This window comes from Pinus tabuliformis, chromosome 4_2 (assembly GCF_031772625.1).
Source record: "Pinus tabuliformis cultivar Carrire ecotype Pingquan chromosome 4_2, CPIR1, whole genome shotgun sequence".
In the NCBI taxonomy this organism is placed as follows: Eukaryota; Viridiplantae; Streptophyta; class Pinopsida; order Pinales; family Pinaceae; genus Pinus; species Pinus tabuliformis.
This window is the reverse complement of record NC_142304.1, coordinates 387,223,420-387,236,898: the sequence shown is the minus strand read 5'-3', so window position 1 is coordinate 387,236,898 and position 13,479 is coordinate 387,223,420. Positions and strand designations below refer to the sequence as shown.

Genomic DNA, 13,479 nt, shown 5'->3' with positions numbered 1-13,479 from the left:
GACGAGATGCAGCACAATGATAGGTGAAGGAGCCACCTTGGCGAATCAGTTGAAGCAGCATGTCTTCAACTGATCTCATGTAGAGATGATCGATTCTCTTATCTAGAAAGTCGAAGTGTTGACTTCTGTTGTAAATGTACTATCTCTCTCTCTCTCTGCTGAACTATTGAATAACATATAAGAAGAACTGATCAAGGGTTTCCCCACATTGGGGTTTGTCCCTAGATAGCACCACATCTTGTGTCCTCTTGTCTTGGCTTGTCTTCTGCGATTTATGTTTATGTTCTATCTGCAGTTTACTTTAATGCTGATGTGATTGCTAACCTGGAAAAGATATTGAGCTAACTGTGAAAATTGAATAAATTGCTCTAAGCATAGAACCTACCTAAAATTAACATGGTATCAGAGCTAAGGTGAAGACAAAGCCCAAGCAAGAGTGAAAGAGCCCAAGCAAGAGTGAAAGAGCAATCACCGAAGACGGTTGGGAAAGAACAAAAGGATCAGTGGATTCCTCATCCCTCTTCAAATTTACCGAGGGTGAAGTCGAAGCAGAGAATATTATCAGAATGGCGCAGTGAAAGTTTCTGATGGCCTACCTAAAGATCACTTCAATGGAAAGACCGGATCTAAGGGTTGAAGGAAAGGCAGATGCCTTGGTTGCAATAAGTCGGCCATTATGCGAAGGAGTGTCCAAATGGCAGGGACACATCACTTGATGATGATAACAATCATTCCAAGGACATCTTCAATGATCAGAGGAATGACAGGTAATGCAGGTCATCAAGGTAACAGCCGACTCTTCATAGAAACCAAGGAACCCCAGGTATGAAGAATCAAATGTTGTTTCTGATAAGATAAAGAAGCGTTATCTTGTATTGGCCCTCTCTTTCAGATTCTTTGGGAATCTGGCTTATCAATTATAGTACTTCAAGGCACTTCATCGGATAGAAGGGTGCTCTTGGTAGAGATGGAAACAATTGTGGGATTATACTTGGAGCCAATGCCACCTATCCCGTAAAGGGTGTAAGGAATGTTACCCCTCAATTGAATGAGGGTAACTCGATTCATTTACAAAATCTCTTTTATGTACCTGATCACAAGAAGAACCTGGTGTCCATTTCGGCAATGGAAGTCAAAGGTTACAAGGTGGCATTCATCGATGAAAAGGTACATGTTTGAAAACGAAATTTTCAAAGATGCTTTTACTCATGAGTTCAGGGTTGGCAATTTGTGTCAAGTTGCAGGATGGTCCATTGGGGACCATATCAGTTGACACATTTGATCTATAGCACCGGAGGTTTACTTATGGGGCCCAACCCGATATGAGTCAGATGGTGACTCAGATGCCTGAATTCAAGAAGAGCGTGAAGGTACATGTCTGAGATGTACCGAAGGAAAATCTTATAAGGGGACCATTCCCCTCATGTAGCAGGTCCACAAGTTGGAACAATCCGAGGAGTTTGAGATTCATGATCGGGAATCTCATGTATAAAGGTGGAAGAAAGCCCTCTATGGCTTGAAGTATAACACCCCGGGCATAGTATGGGAGGATTGATAGTTGTCTGATGAAGCTGAGATTCACTAGGAGTGAAACCAATCCAAACCATTGCTCGAAGGTTGTGGATGATAGACCTCTCATACCAGCACCTTCTGAGGACGACCTATTTTTGACAGGTGCATACCCTCTCACTTGCAGAAGTAAGAGGGAGTTGGGTTCCAGATATGGAATGGTAAACCACAAGCCCGTGACTACCTCAAGGATATTAACTTTCAGAAGTTATATGGTGGTGATGCCAGACCAGATTTCGGAAATGCCTTTGAGTTTCATAAACTCATCTGCATTGATGTTCTTAGTGAACTTCCGTCCGTATATATGCTTTGCAGTTAGCATGGTGAGCTCATATTTGGTTGAGCCTCACTAGATTGGTGCCAAGAATCTTCTGAGATATCTTCAGGGCACAGTCTCTCATGGATTGAGATACACTGTCGGAAATATGAAGCTGCATGATTATTCGAATGTTGATTGGGCAGGCAGTGTGGAGGATCGCTAGAGCACTTCTCAGTGTTGGTTCTCTCTGGATTTTGCTTTGATATCATGGATGAGCAAGAAGCAGAAGTCGGTTGCTATAAGCACCACCGAGACCGAATACATAGCTACGAGTATGATCTCGTGTGAAGCTGCCTGGTTGTGAAAGCTCATTAGTGAGCTGCTTGTACCAATGTTTTTAAAACCGGAACTGGTGACCGGACCGGTCCACCTAATGAACCGGTTTACCGACCGGAACCGATCAAACCGGGACTGGTTAGGTCTAAACAAACCGGTTTTAGAAAAATACATTAAATAATTAATTTTTAATGAAACAAAACTATTTTTAAGATTTAAAACCATGATTCCAAGCCAATAGAGACAAAATATGCAAAGTTTGCTCATTTATATACCATGTAAAGGTGAATATATCAAAATGGCACCGAGTGCAATACATATCATCGACAAAATAGTAAAATACATAAGCAATGAGGCTCTAAATGGCCTATAAAGTCCAAAAACAATGCTGCAAGCTATGAGGCCATTGCCTACTATAATTCTATAGTGTACACATGACCAATCATCAAGTTCATCACCACTACTAGACACAGGATCATCATTAGGAGCTACATAGACATCATCTGGTTCAGAGTCTGAGGATGCCTCAGCCTGATCTGCAACTTGTGATGTGGCGCATCGCTATTGATCTGTCTTATGTGTGTTGTTGTGTGAGTTGAATCTTTTAGTCGTTCTTATGTGTCTTGTTGTGTGAGTTGAATCTTTCAGTCATTATGATGTTTGCGACATGTCGCTTTCATTTACAACTTATCATGATAAGCCTTTTTCCTTGTTGCAATTTACTTGATATTGAAGTTTTACTTTCTTGTGAGGTTGAGATTTTTTGAAAGTTTAAGTAGCTTGCAAAATGCAACATTTGCAAATTCTTTTCCTTTTTCTTCTTATCATAAGGATTGGAGTTTTCAATCTTTCATTTACATGTGATCTGATGCACATTATTGAAAGTTCCAAACTTGTTTCTTTTGCTTTGTGGCTCTTATGGTCTTATTGCACCTTTATTGATACCCAAAGGTACATCATTGTGCAACGTGTTGTGGTAACTTTGAACTTCAAAACTTGCAAACTTTGTGCCATAGGTTGATACAAAAAATCAAAAGATAGAGGCAGTTGATCAAATGACACAGGCTTAAAAGGTTCAAAGTCTAGGAGATTTTCACCTTGTCATAAGTATTAAAAAGTTAAAAGCTTCGATGATGCATGCCATATTACAAAGATGGAAGGTTGCCAAAAATTAGTGAATGTTGCTGGGACTAGCAAGTTCTAAGTTTAAGTGACATGAAAAGTGTCACAATGAGAGTAACTTTCGAGGAGGTGTGTCAAAGCTTGAAAACTTCAACAAAAGACTTGAGGTGAAGATAAAAGAGGGACTAGTAGATGGAAAATTAAGGCTTAGCAACACTCCACAAATTTCACAAGTCATAAGCTCAATGCCAAAAAGGCTTTAAACAACACAAGCTAAAGATCTAATGTGAAACAAGGAGCTTGTAGGTAAAATGTAGTTGTTTCAAGATGTAGGTGGACTTTAAGTGGCAATGGATGCTGATTCCAACTCAAGCTTATTTCGTTTGAGTCACAACCTCTACTAGTTGTACATCTTGAAAGTTTGATCTTAGTTGAACCAACCTAGCTCATTCACATAAACATTATATAGTAACCGGCCGGTTTAGGATGGAATCGGCTGGTTTTGTCCTAAACCGACCGATCAGGAGCGGTTAGGGCCAAAAATCCGCCACATCGCCTTCCTGACCGGGTTTTTCAGCCGGTTCCAACCGATGGCCTTGCTGATCGGTTACCGGTTAGGAATATTGGTTTTAAAAACACTGAGTTTGTACACATGGTGAATACCACTGTGATTCTTTGTGACAACCAGGGGGGATTCGATTATTGAGGAATCCCGTATTCAATGATTGCTCCAAAAGATAGACATCAGATACTATCTTATCTGGGATATGGTAAGTCGATAAGCGAGGAGGCTCCATCGCATTGAGACTAATGTACAGGTCGCAGACACTTTGTCAAAGCCCCGAGAAAAGGTCAAATCTGTGATTTTCCCGAACAACTTGGAGTCGTTGAGAGACCTTCGTATAAGGGTCCTACATGTTGCATGCACTGAGCTCTGGGAGCTCTAGGGGGCTTGGGGTACTTACTGGAGTGACATATGACCACAGGACGACTCACCCTCACCTGGTGGTGCGCTATGTACAAGGTAACAGGTTCAACCTTCCCCTGTGATACCCCGTGGCGACTGTGGAACAGGATGATTAGTTCTCCTGTGGGCCGGGATGATTAGTTCTCCCGTGGAAACTGTGAAACAGGATGATTAGTTCTCCTGTGGGCTGGGATGATTAGTTCTCCCGTGGCGACTGTGGGACAGGATGATTCGTTCTCCTGTGGACAGGATGATTAGTTCTCTTGTCGAGGCATCCTACCCATGCAGTCTGGGACTCATGGGAAGTACCTCTCATCTGATCAATGAGCAGGGAAATGGGGTTAGGGACCATAGTAGTACTATCGATGGACACATCGTTGTATCTACCATACTCCCTATGCTAGGATGACCTCCATTGATCTGGGATAAATGAAACTGATCTAGGATCAGTATAAAGTGGTTTGAAACGCTCTCTTGTGATATTGATCTGGAATCAATAAAACTGACTTCGGGTCAGTAGAGAATGGTAAGAGACATTCTCGATCAATTCTTCTTCTTCATGGTTTAGCAGAGCTCAGTAGAGCAGAACTAAGCAGAGCTTAGCAGAACAGTGCAGGGCACTGATGGCATAGATAGTACAGTGAGACATATAGATCAACGAATGGAGTTCTCCCTAGTTGAGAGGGAGTGTTAAAATTGGCAGCTAGGGCCAAACTCCATGTGGGTCATCTTATTAATGGTTGCTGGTATTTTTCTTGGATCCCTCTCATCGAGAGGTGTAGGATTGATCTAAAGATCATCCGATTCCGATAAGTATTCATGGAGATATGAATTTATTTGTGTTATGGGACAATTCGTCAAGGTCGACCAGCAACCAAATAAACCCCTCATGTGCTCCACGTTTTTGTATAAATAAAGGTGCCTTGAATCATTTGAGAACACAACTCTCATGATCTCCCTCTCTCCACTTGTTTTGGGTTTGTCTTCTCTCAAGGAAGACGCAGTGGAGAGGGTCATCTAAAAGAGCCCTAGATGCAGTCATCTAGGAGAGCCCTAGCCGCAGTCTTGGAGGAGATCTGGCCACAGATCTAAGAAGCCCTAGATGCAGTCAATAGGAGTTCTAATGCGCAATAAGGGAGCCCTAATCCGCAGCAAAGGGAAGGTTCTAATCCACAGCAAAGGGAGCCCTAATCCACAGCAAAGCGAAGGCTCTAATCCACAACAAAGGGAGCCCTAATCCATAGCAAAGGGAAGGCTCTAATCTGCAAAAAAGGAACTCTAACCGCAACAAAGGGAAGGCCCTTATCGTAGCTAATGGGAGCCCTAAACCACTGTCAAGAGGAAGCCCTAAACTGTTGTCAAGAGGAGCCCTGAGTCGAGGCCTTAGCCGCAGCATAAGAAGGACTTCATCCGCAGCAGAAGGGACCTTATCATAGCATGAAGCAACGTGAGCATGGACAACAGCAAGACAGGGAAGCCGCAATCACAAGGAGGAGAGATTCAGGGCTATATATGTATGCGTTTGAGTGCAGGTAAGTGTTGTCAGCTTGCTCGAGTTCATGAGGAAAGAAACATTGTTGTTTGGGTATCATTTGGGAAGGCAAAGTGCTACAGCTAGTTGTTGTGCTAGGCTGCAAGCCAAAGCACATAGCTGAGGTTGTGTGAAGGACTATCAAGGGTGGGCAGCACCTTCAAAGGGCAGCGTGGCATGAGGGAAAGCTCTTCAAGATAAACTGCAGTCCTAAAAGGACTTATCTCCTGACTGTGTGGTAGCCCTAACCTGAACACAGTCATAACAGCAATGGGCAGCAATACATATGATCAGTATTGCTAGACATAGGTGCTGCAATGGGACAGCATGGCAATGATGAGGTATTATAGCATGCATGGTAAAACATAATGTAACAGGGGTGCAGCATGATGTGATGTATAGTACAACACTATGTATGATGCAGCTACATGACTAGATCAGTGATGAGAGTTGCATTGGGTGCAGATCCGTGATGAGAGCAGTCCAGTGATTGACAAGCATAGTGACAGGAAAGCAGCATGAAGTGCAGGCATGGTCATTAGGTCCAGCACTGTGATGATGAGTGCAGCACGGTGAGGTGCAGCATATGGACAAGATGCAGCACAATGATAGGTGAAGGAGTCACCTTAGAGAATCAGTTGAAGCAACATGTCTTCAACTGATCTCATGTAGAGATGATCGTTTCTCTTGTCTAGAAAGTCGAAGTGTTGACTTCTATTGTAAATGTACTATCTCTCTCTCTCTCTGTTGAACTATTGAAGAACATATAAGAAGAATTGATCAAGGGTTTCCCCACATTAGGGTTTGTCCCTAGCTAGCGCCACATCTTCTGTCCTCTTGTCTTGGCTTGTCTTCAGCGATTTATGTTTATGTTCTATTTGCAGTTTACTTTAATGCTGATGTGATTACTAATCTGGAAAAGATATTGAGCTAACTGCAAAAATTGAAATAGATTGCTCTAAGCATAGAAACTAACTAAAATTAACATGAATTACACTGGGACTCTTCCCGTCGGTGAAAATCCGAGAATGGAAGGAGACTTAGGCTGTGGCGACAGTGGACCTTTGTCCCAGAGTGTTGTTGTGCCCACTAGCTCCTGCCTCTTTACAAGGCTTGCTAGTTTGTACAGCAACAGTGCCCATTATCGTGTCTTCAGTTTAAGTAGGCATAAAGAAGACATGTATGTACTATTCATAAATCCAAGCAATTGGAGCAAGAAATAAATGCAACCAAGCAAAGTAGACAGTGAATACAAGCAAGTGGAGTAGGTAAAAGAAGATACTTAGGTGGAACCACGGAATATTGGTAGGTATCATTTGTAAATCCAAGGAGCAAGTGAATGGGGAGCTAATTAGAACTAGATTTGTTTTCCTCTGAGCAACAAGGGGATTCACCATAACCAAAGCTTTTGATTTCCAGTGCCCTCTACTAAAATGTAACTTCAATAAATAGGTGATACATGCATGCATTTGCTCCATAACAATAGGATTCTATTGTATAAAAATGATAATATTTCTTTTTTTGAACTATCATGTCATAGGGAAAAATCGTTAACATCCTTATTTTTTTAATGGTCATGGTATATAGAAAAATCATTAATAAAGAAAAAGATCATTAAAATAATGACAAGTAAAACATATTATGAAAATTTTCGTTACCATTCGATTGAAAAAATTTAAAATAATTTTCATTTCAAATTTGATAAGTAATCTAATCTTTTATTTTAATCTTCATTCGTATGGGAAGTAATTTTATGCCCTTCCATGACAGGCTAGAGAGCTCTTGAAGGGAAATGATGACTTCAATTTTGAACCCTGCATGGCACCTTGTAGCACCAACGCATGACATTTGGATCCTACTTCATCCATGACATCAGCTTTAGAAGCCTAGCAGTTCACAGGTGTGAGCTTGTTTTGCATTTATTGTCAAAAGTTGGTGGGTTGGCTTGTAACCCCAGGGCTTTGTTGTGATTTAACATGTTAGTAGAATATTTAGACTAAAAATTAGACCTCATCCTCCTTATATAAACAAAGGAGAAGACTTTCATTTCTAATCATCATGTTACATAGCATTTTTTCACTGTCACTGTACTCCCCGTTCCTCGATCTTGGAGGACCTCTACAGTGAACCTCATGTGTTTTCCTATCATGAAGAACATGTCTTTACATCACTCTTCATCTGCAGAACATTTCCCTCTTACATCATTTCCAGAGAATATTCCTTCAAACTCAGTTTTAAAGGTCGGTGCTATCCCTCAGTTTCTTCCCCGCGCCAATTTGCAGAGTTTAACACTGAGCCTAGCGCCAATCAGCGCTTGTATCCATCCATTACTCGCGCCGACCCTCTTTTGGAAATTTTTTAAAAAATGGAGTTGAAGCTTCCAGGTCTAGAAGCTTCGTGAACAGAAGTCTGGTAAATGGTTAGTCAAGATAGAGCCAAGAGAGACTGTTTGGGCTCCTTTCCCCTATTAAAATGGAACAAACCAAAAGGGATGAGACCTCTCCCATCATAAGAGGATCCATGTCCCCTCTCTCAAGCTATATAAACTTCTCCTATTCCAACCTCAGCTAGCTAATGGAAGGGCTTGAATAATCTGCAAAATCTTGATAGCCAAAACAACTCTTGATAGCCTTAGCCTTCTAGTTTGCGCTTGTAAAGGGAGAATAAGTTTGTAGTTTGTTTGGTTTGGAGCAAAGAGGAAGAAGCCTTGAACTTCTATTGTTTGAGGTGAATCATGAGATGCTAACAGTGGTGCTGGAACCCGGACACGTCGAAGGAAACCTGCAACGCTAAGGCAAAGGTTGTACTTTCCTTTTTGTCATAATAATACAACTGATATTTTGTTTCCTATATCAATCGCATATGGTATTTGGTAGCTTAAGACTCCTTAGCCTCTTAAGTAGGTTGAATCTATTGTATGCTATCATGTGTGCTTTGGTTTCTTGTCTATTTGTTTCAGGTGCTTGATTGACATTAAGGAGCTGATCGTTGGAGCAAAGACACAAGGACTTCATCAAACAAGGATAAGCGATACAAGAGGTAGGATCTTATCCATTCTCAATCTAAGGGAACTTATGTCAAATTGTCTTGTTTGTGGCTAGACCCTCTCCCCTAGGCTAGAGGGATTGTCTCTGTCCGCAGAGAGAATCTTCCTACTCCACACATCATCACTCGGACTAATTCGGTCTCTCTTAGAGAATTTCGACCCTCTTGTATCTTTGGAGAGATTTGATCTATGGAGCATTTTATCTATTGGAGCTATATTCTTGTCATTGGAGAAGTTATCTTGGATCAATGAAAGGATTGTACATGCATGTTATCTTGTAAGTGAGCTTTATTCTTGATAAATTTCTGATTTTATGTCTAGTGTGTGGAATGTATTAATGATCTAGGTTTTTTCTATTGCATCATTGTTATTGAAGATAAATTATATAGAAGATAGATTTCATCATTGCATGCATTACTCATGTATAATATGTGAATGACAATCCCCTTGGTGAACCTTTCAATTAGCTCTCCCAAGTGAATATTGATCCCTCACAAAGGTAATAGTTAAGATTTTGTTGCTAGGGTATCAAAATATCCTTACTCCTTTGCAAGGATTAGCCAATCTTAAGCATCCATAGACTCCATCAACCCAAGGACTAGGCACTGGCCTTGTCTAGTTGGTGATCAAGTCAAATTTTATCCATAAATTCAGTTTCGCTCTTCCTCTTTTCTTTTTTTAGCCCTCTCAAGGACAAGCAACCTTATCTAGGGCTTAGTGGAATTGGTCTAGGAGATAGATCTTTGGTCTTGGGAGAGTTCAACAACAACAGTAGAAGTGGTTGCCTCAAAATCATTCCTCTTGGTGGCTAATCTATCCATTTTTCTCCATAATTTCTCTTTCCCTAGTTATTTTGCCTTAGGAAAAACCCTAGTTTGGTTAAGCTTCAACTTGAGGGCTTCTTGAAAGTTTCACATACCATTGTCTTGCTAGAATACATTGTTAGAAAGCTTTCCTTGCTACATTGACTTTGGGTTGTTCCATTTTCTATGCTATTACTCAAACCCTAGGTCTAGTGTGCCTTAGTTTGGCCTCTCTAAGGGAAGCAAATTGCCTCTTCTTCATCGTTTGAGCCTTGTACCTAAGTTGTGTCATCCCTTAGAAGCCTTTTGTGTCACCTTATACCCATAAGCCTAGAATATCTCTTCGGTGACCTATATACTAGGACTCCTCCCATTGGTGAAAATCCATAAAGAGTAGGGGTAGTAGCTATGGTGACAATGGTCTACTAACTTATTTTTGTCACTTGGTCTAGTGATTGCCTTGTGGGGTACCCCTCTACAAGGCCTACTAGATTTTGCAGCGATAGTCCACTAATTAATACTTGTTAAACCTATAAACTTTACTTTAGATGGCATGCTCAAATCCTGAGCCTTCTGTTTTATTTGCCCTTTCTCCCTAGCCTGGAGGGGCGAGGTAGTTACTGCATACTAGGTGGTCTTCACATAAACCAATATATGGAGGGAAACTCAACCTCCAACCATCTCCACCTAGCCGTTAAGGTTAGTTTCACCTACCATATGAGGACAACCATGTAGGTTTTCCAACTACCTATAAGAACCTAAGTAACATGAAACACCCCACCCCAATCTCATGAATCCTTTGTGTCAGATGCGACACCACTATGACACATGCCTGACACGAGTTTGACTCATATCCTGGGTGCAGGACATGAGTCAAACTCATGTTGGGCACGTGTTAATTTCGTGCCCTGACTTTGTGACATATGTCCCCCTGAAAAAAAGCCCTTCGCACAGTTTATAACTCGTTTTTGGGCCGATTTTGCACTCATTCATTCGCTGTTTTGGAGCTATGGGAGCATTTGGACTGCAAGCAAGGGACAGAAACAAGTTTCAGAGGAGATTTGAAGTGCAGGTAAGTGGATTTGCCTTTCAAATTTTTTTATTTTTGCTACAGCAGTCTGTTTTTGCTTACAGCATTCTACTTTTCTTCATATCACAGCAATCATGGCTCAATCAAGGGCAGCTGGAAAAAGGCAAAAGAAGGGGAGGAATGCTCCCACTGACAATGTCCCCCCTCTATCTTGATATATGGTTCTAGTATCTAACCTATTTTGTATCTTCCATTGGTATTCCTGCCTATAGTAGCAGTGACTCAATGAGTTAGTATTTATGTAATATATTTTGATTTTGACGACTTAATGAGAAAACTGCAATTTATGGTTTTAATTTCTTGTGTGTTTGTCAATTTATCGTCATTGATAAAGTAGTAATTACTAGTTGCATCGTTGATGATTGTATGTATAATGTATGATTGATTTGGTATCATCATCTTGTAAATGTTTTAGTTTCTAAATTGAATCTGTCTATATTTCATTTTTTGTGTGTACTTCACTAATTTGTTATAGATATATATATATATATATATATATATCTGTCCTCTGTGTCATGTTCCAAGGATCTCCATGTCACGTGTCAGATACTTGCATTTTTGTGTCCTCCATGTCCCATCTCATCGTGTCATGATACTTGTATTTTTGTGTCCTCCATGTCCCATCTCATCGTGTCATGTAACTTAGATGATATTACCAAGTCCATCAACTTTTGGATTAGTTCGTAGACTTGATCAAAGCTTCCCTTGAAACCTCTTAAAAGCATCTCCATATGCCGAGTGTCTTTCCCCTCTGGTACTCATCCGCCCGCTAATGTGAATACACCCGGTGCACTGCCTCCTAGTACGAAAGCACCATGTGCACCACAAAATTGGCATTAAAATTTAAATTTCTCCACTGTTGGGCATCGTGAAGCATTTCCTTATCAGCAAGAGTTTGTCCCTTTAGTGGACTTTGGATGTAATATGAACGGCCTTCATATAGCGCTTGTAACAATTTACACTCTTGCATGTCTTTGTCAGGATGTAAATAGCATGTTCTTGATAAGCTATCAAAAAGTTCCTTAAAAAAAGAATGTGATTGTTTCCCAATTGTAAAAAAATACAGTGAAATACTTGCATTAGAAAAATGAGGAAAAGGGAAATGCATATTTGTCTGTTAATGAAAAACTACAGCATTTCCTCCATTTGGACAGGGAAAAGGGTGATAGCAGTTTTTATAAAATGAACACACACCTGTAGATGCTTGATGACACAAACCAGGACCCTCCACAAATAAGAAGCGACGCAAAACATCCCTTCGATCCAAGCCGCAAGCTATCAAGTATGGCTCTGCAGCCTTGGACTGAACAGCACAGAATCTGATCTTCTTGTATTTGTCTGCTTTAATCACCCACTGCACCCCTACCTCCATCTCCAACGATACAATTTAAGCATTATTGGACATTGGGATTAGTTATAAGCCCTCCCTTACCCCAAAATTTATCATACCCTGTCTACTAGTAAGGTGACAATGGATGAATTCCGCATCATATTTCCTCTACTCCACTAATAACATCCAAAGGATAAATTTGCATTTCACTTGAAGCAACTTAAATATCATGAAGTAATTTTGGAATTTCAGTGGAGATGGGTTCTGAAGCTAAAGTTCGGTACACCCTACAAGTAAATCGTTTTGACCTTGTTTTGTATTCATTTCAAGTGAGTTTTGATGAGAGAAGTCACCTGTGTTGCAGAGATGGCAAACCCCATCATAGATGACCACGCGGGGTTGCAGCACAAAAGAACCCGATGCTGTTTTGGGTGTCCCAAATTCTGTGGTATCGTACCCTACAAAGTATGCAGTGTTTGAGGGACAGCTCACAATGCCACACTTGCCTACAAATTAAAACACACCAAACACTTAACTCAATTTAGTCAAGATTGTATCAAAAATATAAAACTTGCAAAATGGGCATAAAAATTCATATAAAGTCTAGTAAGAGAATTTCAGAAGAAGAAATGCGTACCTCAACAGCACCAACCACCAACTCAATTGAGTTAGCATCAATAAACCAAAAATGTGATTGCATTTCAGAAGAATAAATGCGTATCTCAACAGCACCAACCACTAATTCAATTGAGTCAAGATTGCATCAATAAACCAAGAATGTGATTGCACTTCAGAAAAAGAAATGCATACCTCGATTGCCGTCGCTGTAAGTGCCTGTGCGTATGAAATTCAAATGATTTCTTCCCACGCTGAGAATCCTCTGCCTGACGGCCTCTCTCATCTTCACTGCTCCCGATCTGTTTCGCCACATTATTCCCCCGTCATAAGATCCCGTTCAACTTCGATGAATAACCTGAACGTACAGCTTTGAATTGATGTATCTCTGCTGTTTGATTTCAACTTCAATCAATAGCCTGAACATTAAACTTTCAATTTCGCCACTTATGTATCTCTGCCCATTTCATTCTAAAATTCTCACAAGAATTTTTATATGAATATTTATGCCCATTTTGCAAATTTAGGATTTTCCCGGAGTTATTTTTTAATAACATTAGAAGCGTTTTTATATTTTAAATAATGTTATTTAAATAATGTATGTAATGGTCGTGAAAGATGGTATCATATTGAAAAAATGTATGTAGTTTAAATTTAAGATATTTACATTTTCAAAAAAAAATTAATTAATTTAAATTTAGGAAGGAAGAAATTATTTTAATGTTTATGAGGCTAAAGATAGCCAATGAGATAGATTGCTCCTTCGTCTACTTGACGTATTCGGCTCTTTTTCTGTGAAGCTTCACAATAA

General features: G+C 40.3%; 1 protein-coding gene across 3 annotated transcripts in view; it reads right to left on the bottom strand.

The window, feature by feature from the left end:
- The window catches only part of LOC149169587 (Putative thiol-disulfide oxidoreductase DCC), a 187,771-nt gene extending 174,618 nt beyond the window's left edge, over window positions 1-13,153 (bottom strand). The window contains exons 1-3 of one of the 3 annotated variants that reach the window (XM_089428735.1): window positions 12,864-13,153; window positions 12,407-12,559; window positions 11,918-12,085 (exon numbers count right to left, since the gene is read on the bottom strand). In XM_089428735.1, the coding sequence (XP_089284861.1) occupies window positions 11,918-12,085; window positions 12,407-12,559; window positions 12,864-12,984 (442 nt within the window). In that variant the 5' untranslated portion in view covers window positions 12,985-13,153. The remainder of the gene's footprint in view (window positions 1-11,917; window positions 12,086-12,406; window positions 12,560-12,863) is intronic. The other 2 variants (XM_089428736.1, XM_089428734.1) reach the window with 2 other exon arrangements.
- Window positions 13,154-13,479: the final 326 nt, after the last annotated feature.